The sequence below is a fragment of the Ascaphus truei genome, chromosome 2 (genome assembly GCF_040206685.1).
Source record: "Ascaphus truei isolate aAscTru1 chromosome 2, aAscTru1.hap1, whole genome shotgun sequence".
Classification (NCBI taxonomy): Eukaryota; Metazoa; Chordata; class Amphibia; order Anura; family Ascaphidae; genus Ascaphus; species Ascaphus truei.
In genome coordinates this window covers 88,936,890-88,953,264 of record NC_134484.1, presented here as the reverse complement: position 1 = coordinate 88,953,264, position 16,375 = coordinate 88,936,890, and the positions used below count along the sequence as shown (strand labels likewise).

The 16,375-nt window shown below is 38.1% G+C and overlaps 1 protein-coding gene across 4 annotated transcripts in view; it reads left to right on the top strand.

The window, feature by feature from the left end:
- LOC142482964 (uncharacterized) overlaps window positions 1-16,375 on the top strand; it is a 760,779-nt gene that overhangs the window by 203,239 nt on the left and 541,165 nt on the right. For all 4 annotated transcript variants that reach the window (XM_075583088.1, XM_075583087.1, XM_075583086.1 and 1 more), the window contains one exon: window positions 8,618-8,701. In XM_075583088.1, coding sequence (XP_075439203.1) covers window positions 8,618-8,701 — 84 coding nt within the window. The remainder of the gene's footprint in view (window positions 1-8,617; window positions 8,702-16,375) is intronic.

The window sequence follows — 16,375 nt, the reverse complement described above, 5'->3', positions numbered from 1 at the left end:
TTTATATACTGTACTTTTCGAAATAAACCTACGTTTCTATGAAAATTTAAGTTTTTGTTTTTTTGCGGCCAACCTAATCTTAAACCTTGTTTATTTGGCCCGTGTTAGCCTTTGAGTTTGACATGCTTGCTCTACGGGCATGTTAAAAAGCCCAGAAAATATTAGCCCTCTTTCTGTGATACCTTCTCAAAGGACATATATCTACCTCTGGTTCTAAATATGATATTAAGACACAATGTAATTACTGTAACTTATTGTAGGCGCAAAAGAACAGTGTATACAGTGTATCTGTGCTTTCATATGCCACTTAGAAGTTTACTAGATGTAATCAGTAAAATGAAGGAGATTTTTAATATCCTAAATAATTACTTGTGAAAAATGTTCTTGATTTTTTTCTAGATATTACAATTTAAATCCCATCCAGTTCAATATGGTATGATCTATAGAGTCTTTATTACCAAGTTGTTGTTGCATTTCTCTGTTGTCTTATCTCTGAGCATACTTGAAAACGTAATTATTTATCATTGTATAAAGCAAATAGGTCAGAGAATACCCCCTAATCCACTTAAATCCTTAGGTGTCCTGGGAAAAAAGGACCCCACAATCCCTCAATAGCATAGACAATATTAGTTAACCTCAGCACTCATACAAAAACCCCACATTTGAGTCATATAATAAATGTAAATAAATGTAATGCGAACAGTATTTAGCAATACTGTATATACATTGGTAATGAGCAATAGTTGGGCTCGTCAGACCCTTTGTACATTGATAATCAAGCTGTAATATTATCACAGAACTATTTTTAAGTTATACGTATCCACAGTGTAAATAGAAGTCCAGGTAAGTGTGACAATGTGCGCAAGGAGGCACAGTGCAACAAAATGAAAACTTTCACTATAATAACACAGTACAAGAGATCCATAAAGCAAAGAATTTAAAAGTTCACTACAAGGGGGCTACTGGTAATAGGGGCAACATTCTGCTTTCTAGCTCCTTCTTCTGGCCCGTTCGCACAGCTCCAAACAAATGGACTATGGTACTTTCCTTTCAGTGAAAAAATGCACTTGCAGATCCTCCTCTCTGTCTAGAGCACACTACAGCAACAGCAACAGTGCGCAAAACAAATATCAATGCCAGATTTTCACTAGGCTGATAAAGGCCTGTAATCTGTTGATGACTATAATCTGCTTTTAAGTGTGTGAGGCGGGTTCTTTGAATTGACTAATTCACCTAGATAGTAAATTCAAACCGCGCTCTTGCTTCCTAGCAGGATCTTGAAATAGATCAACTCTTCCCTCTTGCAGCTGATGTGATGTGAAGGCACCCCTCCTCCACCGATACCGTCGTAGGATGGCTCCAAACGTCAGGTGTCAATGAAAAATTAAACACAAAAGCGCACCAAGGGTCAAGATTTAATAAAACAATGTAGTAAAATAACAAGTCAAAACTTACATATAAGGATATATACGTCCAGTAGAGCAGTGCATGGGCAACAGTCCTGGTGGAATCCTAGGCGCAGGGGGTAGGTGCTGAGGCTTGCAGATCAGTCCGCGAGCTGGGGCTGGCTTGCTCGGCACCACGTTGTTGTCACTTCCGGGTTGTGGCTTCTCGCAGGACCCGTGTATGGTAGCCCACCACGATCGCCGGTTCTCCAGCATGAAACTCACACAGGCAAACCGAAAGAGTCTCTAGCTGTTTGTAGGAGTGCTGGGGCTTATTCCACCAATTAACTGTGTACCAATAGCACTGTGTGAGCTCCGCAACGCGTTTCACACGATACTGTGCTTCATCAGGCAGTGTCTAGGACACCTACATGGGGGCCTTTTATACAGTCACTCCGAGGTCTCAATTAAATAATTAATTAATCAATATGCGTAGCATGCACTGAGTGCAGTGCAGCAGCTAAGTTGAGACGGTGTGTTACATCATCTAGTAGTGCATAGTGTAGATTTAGCATTTGTATATGTCAATATATAAATATATATGTGTAATGAGTATTCAATTAGTGATGACGTTTTGAATGGAGTATTAAAGTAAAATTACTGTTAAAGGCCACCCGTATAGATGATAAAAACATAAATAGTCAGGCAATAATACAATAATATCACAAGACCACACATATGATCACAATAATACATACAATAAATTACATAAAAATACATTGAAGTATAAAGGGAAAATGGGGTAAGGGAAAAGAAGGGGGGGAAGGGGGAAAGGAGGGAAAGGTAAAGAAGGGAGGGGGGAATGAAAGGGAAGGGGGGAACGAGGGGGGGGAGAGGGGAAGAAAGAGTGGCCGGGGGTGGGGGGGGGGGGGGAGGGAAGGGGAATAAGAACCAAGAACAATAAATGTAATTAAAAACCTAAATGGTCATGTTGCAAACCCTACTCCCCATCTATCTCAATAAAGGTGTAAGTTCAATATAGTCATTGAGACCCCCCGGGTGCTTCGACTGCAGGGTAAAGATCCAAAATTGCTCTCGTTTGGCAAGTTGTAGATCTCTATCTCCTGCCCTCGCATCACCCATAATCATCTCAATTCCCATATATTGTACACCCACTGTACTACAGTTATGCACATCTTTGAAGTGGGCCAAGAGGTGGGTGAGAGGTTTGGAGGTGGCTTCTAATTTGGGAATATTAGTGATGTTGCGTAGGTGCTCCATGATGCGCAGCTTCAGATTTCGCTTTGTTCTGCCCACGTATTGTAGTCCACAGCTGCACTGCAATATGTACACTACATACGTGGACAGACAATCAATGAAATTGGATATTTTATAGTTTGGCCCTGTAACGTGAGATTTGAAGGTTTGCAAGTAAGCATTTTTGGACAAACCTTGCACCTAGCGCATCTGTGGTTTCCCACTACTCCCAATGTATCCCTTAGGTCTCTCTTTAGTTGTTTGTCTGTGCCTTTTAACAAACTGGGGGCAAGAATGGTTTTTAGTGTTTGTGCTTTTTTAAAAACAATTGGTGGTTTTTTGGCAAGAAATTTATTTAAAATTGGATCCATAAGTAAAATGTGCCAATGTTTGGTCAAGATGTTTTTAATGGAAATATGAGATGAATTAAATTGGGTTACAAAAAATGGCGTCTCCTGTTTGTCTTTTTTGTAGTTTACAGAAAAGGAATTAGCTACGTGTATATTGTCAGCTTGTGAGCCACTAGGATTACATACTTTATTTTTTGCGCTAGACTGTTTTCTATTTTTCTTTTTTAATAATGAATCTCTATTTTTATTCAATGCTTTGAGGTAGGATTCAGATACAAGTTCCTCCTGGTAACCTTTTTGCCTGAAACGTTTAATAAGTATTTTTGACTGTTCCATATAAGTATCAATAGTTGCACAATTTCTCCTGATGCGGAGAAATTGGCTATATGGAATATTGGCAATGCACTTTTTTTGGTGTCCACTTTTAGGATGTAAGTAGGAATTAACGTTCGTTTCTTTGAAAAAGGTTTGAGTTAGGAGGGAATCCCCCTGAATATAAATAGATAAGTCCAAGAAGGTAACATGATCCTTCTGGACATTGCTGGTAAAAATAAGATTAAAATTATTAATATTAATCCTATCAACAAAGTTGTCAAATGACGCCTTATCGCCATCCCAGATAACTAGAATATTGTCGATGTATCTCTTCCAAAGTTTTAGCTGAGGGGGCGATACATCGATACCCCATATGTGCACTGACTCCCACCATCCCATATAGAGGTTGGCAAAAGATGGTGCAAAGCGTGTCCCCATTGCAGTACCACAGTGCTGTAAGTAAAATTCGTGTTGAAATAGAAAATAATTGTGTTGTAAAATAAACTCAATAGAATCGTGAATAAAGTGACGCTGAATAAGTGGAAGTGTATCGTGAAGTGCTAAGTAAAAATCTATAGCCTCTAATCCACCTTGATGTGGTATCGATGTGTAAAGTGCCTGTACGTCTAGAGTGGCTAATAAGTAAGTGTTCACCCAAGGAAAATCATTAAGTAGAGTAAGAACCGAAGTAGTGTCTAATAAGTGTGAAGGTAATGTCGGCACAAGTGGTTGTAAAAATGTGTCCACATAATGGGAAAGGTTAGCTGTAAGAGAATTAATGCCGGAAATAATTGGTCGCCCAGGGGGGTCAGTGAGTGATTTGTGAATTTTAGGTAAGTGATAAAGAATAGGGATGGTGGGAGCAGTGCAAAAGAGGTAATCATATTCTGCCTTGCTTAACACACCAGAATGTCGTGCTCTTTCTAGTAATAATTTGAGATCTTCCTGGTATTGTATAGTGGGATCTTTAGGTAATTTGCAATAAGAATTGCTGTCAGATAACAACCGTATTGCCTCCTTACAGTAGTCAGTCCTATTTTGAAGGACAATGGCCCCACCCTTATCTGCCTCACTTATAATGACATCCTGATTAGTTTTTAATTCTTGTAATACCAATTTTTCTTGGGTGGTTAGGTTGCTGGTATGTTTATACTTCCCTTCTTGTGTTTGGCATAATTCTCCAAAGTCCTTCTCTACTAATTTATTAAAAATTTCAATATAGTGGCCGCGAGAGTGATAAGGATAAAAAACTGATCGAGGTTTATAGTTGGTATGGTTCACTGGATATTCAAGATGGGCATCCATATGCCCTTCATCAGCTAGTTTAGTAAGGTCAACCAGCACAGCCTGTTCCTCAATAGTGAAATCCTCAATATTGGAACATACATTAAGGGGTGCTGGTTCTAAGACATTAGGGCAGTTGAAAAATGTCTGCCCAATGTGAGTTTCCTAGTGAATTTTTGAAGATCCACATATAGGTCAATGTTTTTAACCTTACATGTGGGGGCAAATGATAAACCTTTACTTAGCAACATCATAAGGGTGTGATCTATAGTAATAGACGATAGTTTAAAAATACCATTATTGATCAGTGTAGTATTGTCTGGGTAGATTTTTTGAAGGGGTGTGGTGATTCGTCCTCTCCCCCTTGTTCCCCTTCGGAATTCTCTCTTTTCCTGGATACTAGATATGTAGGTGTCCTAAACACTGCCTGATGAAGCACAGTATCGTGTGAAACGCGTTGCGGAGTTCACACAGTGCTATTGGTACACAGTTAATTGGTGGAATAAGCCCCAGCACTCCTACAAACAGCTAGAGACTCTTTCGGTTTGCCTGAGTGAGTTTCATGCTGGAGAACCGGCGATCGTGGTGGGCTACCATACACGGGTCCTGCGAGAAGCCGCAACGCGGGACTGATCTGTAAGCCTCAGCACCTACCCCCTGCGCCTAGGATTCCACCAGGACTGTTGCCCATGCACTGCTCTACTGGACTTATATATCCTTATATGTAAGTTTTGACTTGTTATTTTACTACATTGTTTTATTAAATCTTGACCCTTGGTGCATTTTTCATTGACTAATTCACCTAGGTTGGATTAATTAGAGACTCCATCCAGTTTTTCACTTTTTAAGGTCTTCTTTTAAAAACATTTGTAAACAAACACATATCAGTTGTGGTTTTTCTGCTTCAGTCTGTAAATGGGAAAAGTGATATACATGATGCACACCAATCATTATAATTGGGCCTATTCACTAATCTTTGATAAGTGTATTAATGCTGGTTTGATGCCCTTTTAAAGCGCTTTTGCATGTGTACTATAGCTATTCACAAAGCTTCGATAACATGGCAATATCGCACTAAAACGGCTTTTTATTGAGCAATAACACTCTGGCTATAACACTAGTGCGGTACATGAAAACATGCCCACTCGCATTTTTTGCCAGCAACTGCTATTCACTAAACTCTGATATGCATATCGTACTGTAAAACCTTGTATAAGTTTCTCGCAATCTTAAAGGGTAACAAAATCGGAATTGCGATTTGCATATCAAGGAGTTCCTTTTATTTTTACTGCATATGATTGAATCCGGGGGTCTCCGGAGCTGACCCGCATTCATTTCAGCTCTGGAGAACCCCAGATTCAATCCTAGGTAATTAAAATAAAATTGCAGACAGTTTCATTACCTTAGCGTCTAACCGCTAAGGTAATGAAAAGGTTAAATGGCAGGAACTGATTTGTTGTTGGTACAGTGGGTGGGTGAAAGTGGTAGTTGCCCCAGGGTGGGTGTTTTGGCTTTGCGGACGGGTTTCAGTAGAAACAACCCCTTCATTACCTTAGCAGTTACAGCCGTGAAGTTAATGAAGGGGTTAACCCGTCGCGCTATGCTCCCGCAAAGTCTCAACACCCAACCAGAGCAACTACCCCCTGCACCCACCCACTCTACCAACACCACCACACAGGAATGGGCAAAAGGTCTATTAGCCAAAGATGGATAATAGCGCTTTCCCCCATTCATAAAACCATTACAGTGCAATACATAAAATAAAAAAAATACTTCCCAACACCCCCTGTAATAAGCACAATTCCTATTATCCAGATATGCATGCATGCATGCATGTATATATGTCTTTATATAGCACCATTAATGTAAATAACACTTTACAGCAGTACATCTGGATAATATCACATTTGCATATTAAAAATAAAACCGCCAGCATAAAGTAAATTAAAATTGTACTTACCCCTGCCAGGATGAAGGCTGTCCTTGTCCTTATCACCATCCTCCCTGTTCTCCGTGGTCACTAACATTGAAATAAATTGGTCATATCAAGTCACCTATGTACTGTACGTATAAGCACTCTCTGTCTAATGGCTAAATTTACTAATGAATACAATTGTCATAAAGGTGAATATGTTTAATGACACTAACAACAGACCGGAATTACAGCAAAAATGTAAGCAAATGTGTAAGCAAAAAACAGTGTCACATTGGGAAAAGTCTCAAAGTGAGGGGTGAAGGGAAAAGAAAGAGAAGGGGAAAAAAACATGAAACATAAGGAAATACACAAATTGGAGAGAACAAAGCAAGCTCGGGGGGGGGGGGGGGGTTATGTTTCGAGTGATTATCTCTTCATCGGCCCATTCCCCCTGGTCCCAAAGGGTACCAGAGGTGCTTCCTTTTGCGAACTCTGTCCTGTCTACAGTGTATGACTAGTATCAGCTTTCTGTGGTGGCTGGTTGGACCTTCTGTAGGGGAGGGAAGGTATAGTCACTGAACTTATTTAATGTTACATTCTACGATACCACCAAAGCAGTGACAAAAAATATATATGTATATATATATATATATATATATACAGTGGTCGACAAATCACCAAAAAATCTACTCGCCACCTAGTACCACACGTGTGCTGCTTGGGCCAATAGGAACTCGCCACGATGTTAAATCCACTCGCCCGGGGCATGCAAATGTATTTATGTAATATATGTAATATATATATTTATATATACTATGCAACTACTATGCAACTACTGTTTCATATAGTCTTATGAACTAAATAATTTGTCTTAGGAAAGATGAATATTTATCTGATACTCAAAACAGGACAAATGCATTGATTAAACATTTGGAAACTAAGTTTGGTCTTCTCTACATCGTATACAATTACGCCAAAGTCATGGGCTTAAATGTACCACTGTTATCTATCAGAACTACAGAACAGATTTGTTATGTAATTTTATTGTAAATACAGGATACATGGTTACATTTGAGCTTAAAAGACATATTTAGTAAGTTCTCTCATGCCAGAAAGCACATTCCTGGAGAGTTGGAACACTCCTTGCAGCCTATTGACTTGAATGGGCTGTAAGGTGACAAGTGTCGGAAGGAGCCTTATGGCAGAAGACTGCTCAGTAAATATGGTCCATAATCCTAAAGTAAACTGATTTTTTTTTACATATACATAATAAATGATCATTACTATTATTATGTTACTTTATAATAATTGTGAGTATATTTAAGTATTACACATTTTGGTGTGAACAATTCTAAATGTATTATATTTGTATTAGTTGTTAATTAGATACTTGACTGTGGTTTATGACAGCTTTCAAGGGTAACAGTAGTTCACTTTCAGTCAATTCCTTACTTAATTCAAATTTTGCATTGTTATACAGTATGTACAGTATATATATATATATATATATATATATATATATATAGTCATTCTCTTTGTATATGTATTTGCAGTAGTGCAGATAATGAATCTGTCTTCCTGCTCGTCTAAAGAACAGTTTCATGGGAAGCTTTGCTCTTTCAAGCAGTAATAGTGTTAAATTAGTTTGTACCATGCTATTGCGAGAGAAAAAAAAGTAATGAAAAAATGTTACGAAAAAAAACATATGAATTTTCTTGAATGCTTCCACTTGTGAATTCAGAAGTTCATTTTTAAGGTTTTAACCATTCCATGTAAACCATTTCTTATCATCAAAGGTTTATTTTGACATTGCACTGGGATAGAACTATACAGTAAATAATAAATTGTGGGATGCAGCCAAGCTTGCAGAAAATAACTATTTGAGGGATGGTGCATGAGCAGAAAGCTGTAATTTTGACAGGTGGCAAGGTGTCGTGTCACCAAGCCCTTCTAAAGCCTTATATCTCATACCTATTGATTAATGACTCTAATTAAGGAATGAAATCAAGCATGTGAAGACAGGGGATCGCTCTAGGTCCTTGTTTGGTAGTTTTCTCTTCCTGGCACACAACTCATCCATCTAAATATCACTGCTCTTTCATTCATTACAGCTGGATGATACCAAAAAGGAACAAGCAGGGGTGCAAGCTGATCTTATTGTGGCCATGCAGGAACGAAACATGACAAAGAAAGAGGTAGGAAAACATGTAAAGCCTCTTTTGAAAGATTGCTGTACGAAGCTACCAGTTTATAAAGATCAGGGGGTTCAAATGGATGTAATGTATTAAATTCATTTTCTTTTATTGATTTTATTATTCGTCAGATCTTCTCTGGGGCTCGGGTTTTTGTAACTCTGTAACCACTTGTTCCAAAAGTAAGCCACTTAATGTCAGATGACCTGATCTGTGATTTGTTGATAAACACAGAACCAAAACTACAAACTGTGTTTCCAAACTTTTGACACGTATATCATGGAGAACTCTTAACGTTTCGTTATCTTGTGATAAGTTTGTATTTTTTTTATTTCAAATCTTTGGCTTTTTTAAAGGAGCAGTCCGTGTTGTTTTTTTTTTTTTTAATACAAGATTGAAGCAGGTGGTCTCTGGAGCTGAACCCCTGTTCATTTCAGCTCTGGGACCCTCTGCTTCCAGAGATACTTGCCTCCGAAGGGGGTGCCAGTATCTCCTGCAGTTTTCTGCAGTTTAAAGCTCCCACATCCCATGAGTCAATAGGAAGCCGCACTGGGTGACGTCACAGCCGTGGGAGCTTTAAAAAAAATGGCCATAATGTGAACCCTGGAGTGGTTACCGGCACCTAATCCGGAGGTAAATATCTCCGGAAGAAGGGGGTCCCCAGAGCTTAAATGAATGGGTATCAGTTCCAGAGAACCGTGCTTCAATCCTGTATAAAAAAAAAAGAAGCGGAAAAAACAAAACTTGTCGTTGTAACTGTACACTCCATATAAGCAATAACAACAATTCGAAACACACAGTGCTAAGATATTAACAAAGTGCATTCCCTATTCTCCAAACCCCTTGCAGCTTCTTCTGATCACTTTCCCTCACATTCCTGGACACAAAACATGTAACACAGTTTGCTATATAGTCCATTGAAAGTACATAAACACAGGTGTTGAGCAGGATACTGGTAAGAGAACTAGTCATAGTGTAGTCCATCTATGGTAGCTACCAAAGATGGACTACACTATGATGAGTTCTCTTACTAGTATCCTGCTCAACACCTGTGTTTATGTACTTTCAATGGACTAAATAGCAAACTACTTCTTTCCTGCATCATCATGTGTTACATGTTTTGTGTTCCCCCATTCACCATTGTCACTTTGTTCATGGGCTGTGTCTCCTATTCTTGCCCTCTAGCCCCATCCCAGGGACTCCCCCAGGACTCACATATTTGCCTCTGCCTTCGTTTTGCTTTCATTTGACAGCGGTATCGTTGTTTAGCAGCCAGGGACGCTCCCTCAGGAGAATCTATCCAGAAGCGCACAGAGTGCATGAGCATGCTGCCACCGCAATGGAGTACACAGCTACTCATGCACCGCAACCCATATAGATGCGAGATGCTAGATGAGGTTGCAACAATTCAACATACACATGCCTACCAGGAGCTTGCGCAAGCACATTACAGTATTTCAATGGCCGACGAATCTCCGAATCCAAGATGGCCCCTGCAACTAATTTGAATGCATTACAGGAGCTATTTTTGGCGTGATTCTACCAGCTGTCAGGGATTGGGAGCTGGCTGTTTGATTTTTTTCATTGTTTAATTGCTGTGTCACATGGATGATTAGGGGGTATATAAAGCTGCATGTAGTGCCACTTCCCCACTGCACCACCCTGAGGAAGGTCACGCTCCAAGGATCGAAACATTGGATGTACCGTGCCTTTTTAAAAAAAAATACAACTTTTGTTCTCAAACCCTTGTGTGCTGTCTCGTGATTTCGTGGATCCAAACACGGTATTGTTACTTTATCTTTCTGTATGGGACCTGCACCTACCAATATCAATTGCTTCTGGAGTGCTGACTGACTTTATTTAATATATATATATATATATATATATATATATATATATATATATATATATAATATATATAAATATTATAATAAATATTATAAATAATTAGGCAGGTCTGCAACCCTGCCTTTCACCTTTATCCCCAGCATACAGTGCTTCCACTGCAGCAAGGGATTCTGGGAAATTACATGCAAATGAGCACACAATGTGTCACCTTTTGTCTGAAAAACCATTGTTACATGGAGCCCATATAAGCTAATGCTTGCTGTTAACACAGCTTTATAGCACAGCATGGTATATATAATGTTTTATATTCTATTCTGACCCACTCTCTTTGGCTGTGTGCCATATACCCATTTTTTTCTGATGTAATAGCATTGTAACTGCTGACGAAGACCAAAAACAGTACTTGCTTCAAGTTGTGCAACAGAATAGAAAAAGGGTGTATGAACACCAATGCTATACAACCCGTAATCCAGTCTCGTGTCCAGGCAGGAAGCTCGCAGCCGCCCGTAACACAGCAAGTCACCACCACCGACGTCCCCACCCTGATGGAGGGGTCCCTATTTCGTTTATCCTGCTAGTATGTTTGCAAGTGTTGGTTTACCCTAACACTGTTATGTACATTAACTCGGTCACACTAAGGGCATTTTTTTGGTTGTCTGTACCCCGTTGAGTTAAAGACAAGCCAACGAGTATTCTAAAGCGTGCTTAAACTTCCCTTAAACTAGCCAGTTTACATGCTGGGTACATTTCAGTGACATTTCTGCAGAGGCTAATGGCCCATCGGATTAACACAGCAGGGGTTCCTGGAAGTTCCATTCAGTTTGAATGGGACGGCCAGGAACCCCCGCTGTTAATCCGATGGGCCATTAGTCTGTCTGCAGAAATGTGTGGAATGTTGCAGCATGTACCCAGCATGTACCCAGCATATACCCAGCATGTTCCTGGGTCTTTTTGGAGATTGCCCCAGGTTTGTTTTAGAATAATCGTCGGCACTACAGTACCCGATGGGATTCAGGATCAGACAATAAGTAAGGGAGCGGTTTTGTCTTACTATTTTGTACTGTTTACACACAGATGGCATGCTGCCTCTATCCTGCTTTTCAGTAACATTACAGCTCCACACTTACTCTGTATTAACACAAAGAATCGTCAAGTGTCTTTTATTAGCTTAGGCTTGTATACATGGCAGTGTGTCAGGATAGTAGCAAAGAATACATGTTACACTTTATATAGTGCCTTACAGTGCCTGATATTAGTTCATCTGTATCTACATTCAATTTGTTGCTATACAGGTCAGCTGACCATGTGATTAAGGGACAACTGTTTTCTCACGGATTAGCTAACAGGAGTTCAGTTTTAGGAGACTTAGATATGCTTATAGACATATTCTACTGCATATGTTTTGCATCTAGGGATCAATGCTCCCACCGTGAAAAGTTTACCTAGCATGGGCTTAGGAGAAGCCTTATAACTCTGTTACACAGCATCACTACCACCTATATTTTAGTACACTTGTATATGTTCCCTACACACCCCCTGTTATATCCTGATTACTATCAAGTTTGAATAAAATTTTATTGTTTTGCGTCAATCGGCATTTATTAGGTTGTTCACCTAGGGACTATATATTTTATCCCACTTGATTTTGCCCCCACAGAGTGCAACTTTGGGATTCTTTTTTGGCCAGGAGTCTAGTTCTGAACATTTTATCGTATAGCAGTATACCATATTCCCTTATGCACCATGGGAGGTTACATTTCTCTGTTTGTACTTGGAGAGCGATAGGCATTCTTTTGTGATTTTATGGATTGGCTTGTTTATAGTTTCATAGGCACCTCTTTCTTGAAGTAATTTTAGGTCATTCTTTGGAGAAGAAACATGGAGATTTGCAGTAAACCATGCGGTCAAGTACAATGAAAATGCATATATCACAAAGCCTTCTTTTTTCTGGTATGGAAAGCTTGAACTGGCTTCTAAACATCCATAGTTTGAAAGCATACAAGCCTTTGCTCGTCCATCTTGCATGGTGAAATGCCTCAGGTGTCCTAAATCACACTCCTTGGGGTGGAATTTTGCCAAGGAAAATAATTGGCAGTTCAAGGAATTCCTCGATAATCATCTCTGGTTTGTTGCAATTGAAGCTGACTAAATGCTAAGGCCAAAATAACATCATTTTCAGGATTCACAGCAACCACAGCTCTTTCACAGGTGATTCAATTTTCAAACTGGGTTTTATAAATTTTGACCAATGACTGATTGAAACGTTTGAAAATTGTTACTTGTGGACCAGATGCCAGTCCCATGCATTTGCTAAAAACACCTTCCAACACAATTTCCAGCACATGGTGACGTAATGCTAAATACAAGAGATCCTTTTCAAGCTTCTGTTGCAAGAGTACACATGCTCCATTTCTATGCCCAGTGTTGCATCGAAGCACATGGCTTTTACATTGTCACGAATCCTCCAGTCTCCTAACAAATTTGACACAGCAGAGGCCTGGCACTCTCAGGAACCAGATTCCAATTTAGGTACACAATTCAAGGAATCGAACACAGGACCTTTCATATGCTAGTACCAATTCTCTACCTGCAAGCCACAGGGTTTGTGTGATGTCACAGACTCTAAAAAAACTTAACATATAGTCCAGTGCACTGTGCTGTAGATGTTAAGTATATTTATAGTCTGTTTTATCACACCAACCCTTTGGCGTAGCATATAGGGAATTGGTACTAGCATATGAAACGTCCTGGGTTCTATTCCTGCATGTGTATTATATAAAATGTATTCATGTTCAATTCCCACATGGTGTGTGTGTATGTGTGTGTGTGTGTGTGTGTGTGTGTGTGTGTGTGTGTGTGTGTGTGTGTGTGTGTGTGTGTGTGTGTGTGTGTGTGTTCGTTAGCAATAAAGCATTGAATGTTTAAAAAAAATGTTACAAAATTCCCACATGGTGTGTGTTTGTGTCATGTGACCATCCTCTGCGCTAGAAAATGTATGTAAGTGCCACGCAAGTGGACGCAGCCTGATGAAGCAGAGAGGAGAGAGCTGCAGATGCCGGTAAGTTCTCGCACGGCAAAATGTTATAACGTGGTCTCATTCTGTGGACCCCGAGGACCGCGTTATAACAGGGTTTAGCTGTACCTAGGTTTATTTTTTTGCTATTATTTTTATCCCCAACTTTAACGTCGGCTGTATTTCTTTTTTCTAATGCACTGTGTATGTGGTAGTTTAAAAGTAAAATCATTTTAAGACAAACTGAGCAACTAGCATTTTTATTCCTTTATAAAGCACTAATATATTTCATTGTGGCTTAGTCTAAACTGATTTGACTTACATTGAGACTAAAGTCAAGATTTAACAGATAGTCTCGATTTTGTGGAGTCTCGGCCCTCCTTCCTTGCTGTTTAGTCTCATCCAGATCTAATTTTCTGGAGTTTCTACTTTAATGTGAGATTAAAAATATAGCATTTATAGAAGGTATAACTCTTCCAGTGAACTTAAAAGGTGGGAGATTCACGTTAAGTGGACACTTAATTTAAAAATATAATTTATTTATAAAAAGTTTTTATTTTGAAAGCAGCCTAGTCTGCATTGTCACGATCAACTTTTCTTTAAATGTAATATTTTTTACTTTTAAGTTTTGAAATCTTGATCCAGGGAGGTCTTAAGTTTTCTCCATGGCTAGTTCAGTTGCAGCTCCAACATCTGTTTTTCTTAACTCCTCCTTTCATGCTTCATATTATTATAAAAGATAATTAATTCCATAAAAGACTCTTCAAAATTAGTTTATTCTTTGCCCTTTCTAAATCAGATTTGGTAAAATCATTATTTGCTGAGGGAAATATCCTTACAATACATCTATGCAAATTAAGATCTTCACACAGTATATTTTTAATAATTATTTAGAAGATAATCTTTGTAACCGTGCAATAGGAAATGACTACAAAGAATGGCATTTTAACTAATGTATCACTCATAGCTAATACATATTATGGACACTTATGTACACGTAATACGTTTTATCGTATGTTTTCTATTGTCTTGACTTCATTTACGTAATAATGAGAATATTAAACAACGTATACTTAAAAAAAAGGGGGATGGGGGGATTACCCTTAACCAGGAAGATTTTAAACGATAATAGGAAAATCTTTTAACACTTCAAGAACATTATACTAGAAGATTAGGATTATTTTCCCACGGTGTCTTCTCCATTATCTATTTACTGTTGATTGAGTTCTACTTGATGTGTGAGTTTTCTTCTTTTTTTTTCCCCCTTTAAACTACGATTCTTCTACTATGCAATGCCTGTGTGAATTGGGTTACTGCTGTGAAATTTCCATGCATCTATTAGTATTTCTGCAGTGAGTGTATACTGTAGTATGCATACTTAAAATAACATTGAAAATCATCCCCATTTAATACAGTATCCCCTTTCCTGTGGAATCATAATTTCAAATAATTGTGTAATTTATATTGTACTGTATATCAGGTTATTCAATTACTTTAAATTTGAATAATGTTATATACGCTCTATAAAGTGAACCTGATTGTAAGTAAGATTTGCAGAAAATCTGCTAAAGGAGTTATGAAAGGGATTGGTTTAATATTTTATACCATATTTAGAGAAAATATGCACAAGGTTTTCCTTCCTGAATTGTTCGATTAACTTTGCTACAACATAATGCATTCCATAAATTAATTTTCAAGATTACCTCATTCTTTTCATCTAGATTTTAAGAGCCCTTCATTTCAGATTAGAAATAGTGATAAAATCATTGCTTACTGAGGCAAATAGTCTTTGAATCTAGCTATGCACATTAGGAAGATGTTACACACAGCATACTTTTAATAATGATCATTTAGAAGATAATTTTAGCATCCACACAAGGGAAAAATGGATTTTAGATGAGTTCTTGTATGACCATATGTGGTATTAGTCAGTGTGAGGTATTGCTAGCAAGCTCATTGCTTTCAAAAATCAAAGTTAAATGGTTCATCTATCATCTGAATTTGTGTCTGGGCGACTTGTCTGAACATCAGTATGATTTATGGTTTGAATTGGAGGAGTCAACCATGCATGTTTCTTAGTTTATCGTTTTATGCTGTCTTCAATTAAATGTCTATAAACATAGTGATGGCTTTATGACATTGTCCATCAATAAGGACTATCACATTTTGCATGAGAATATGTAAAATAGAAACATAATGACCTTTTGACTTTTATGTGCCCTGTTATAGATGCAATATGTATTTTGCGTCTATGCAATATGCATCTTCTTGGAATGCACCGAATGCTTTTTTTTATACACACTTCAGAATAATTAAGCTTGTAAATGTATTAAAACAGGTCACTGACATTCTCAGCTTTTTAATGTCTTCATTTTTTTCTAAGCAATTAGAAGTTCTTGAGAGTATCTATTTTATATTAAATAATGCAGAAGGCGGAAGGTTTCCACGAAACTCTTGAATGTATCTGATATTTATAACAGATTAGATGTATCTGGTTCTGCTCTTTGCTTGCTAATTTACAATTAACTTATCTATATACTGCGTACTGTATATGCGATTTATATGTATATAAGCAAATTGTGTGTATGTATGTATATATATATATATATATATATATATTTATTTTCTTCATACAGTGTGTGTATTTAAACAAAATCTAGTCTGGTAAAGTGATGTGGGAGTTAAAATGAAAATAAATCATTCCAGAAGAAGAATACATAGTTGAAAACACAGACTTTCATTTTCTTCTGGGACATTGAATAATGGTATGTTCACCATTCATATATATGAATATATAGTGTTTGCAGTAGCAGCAG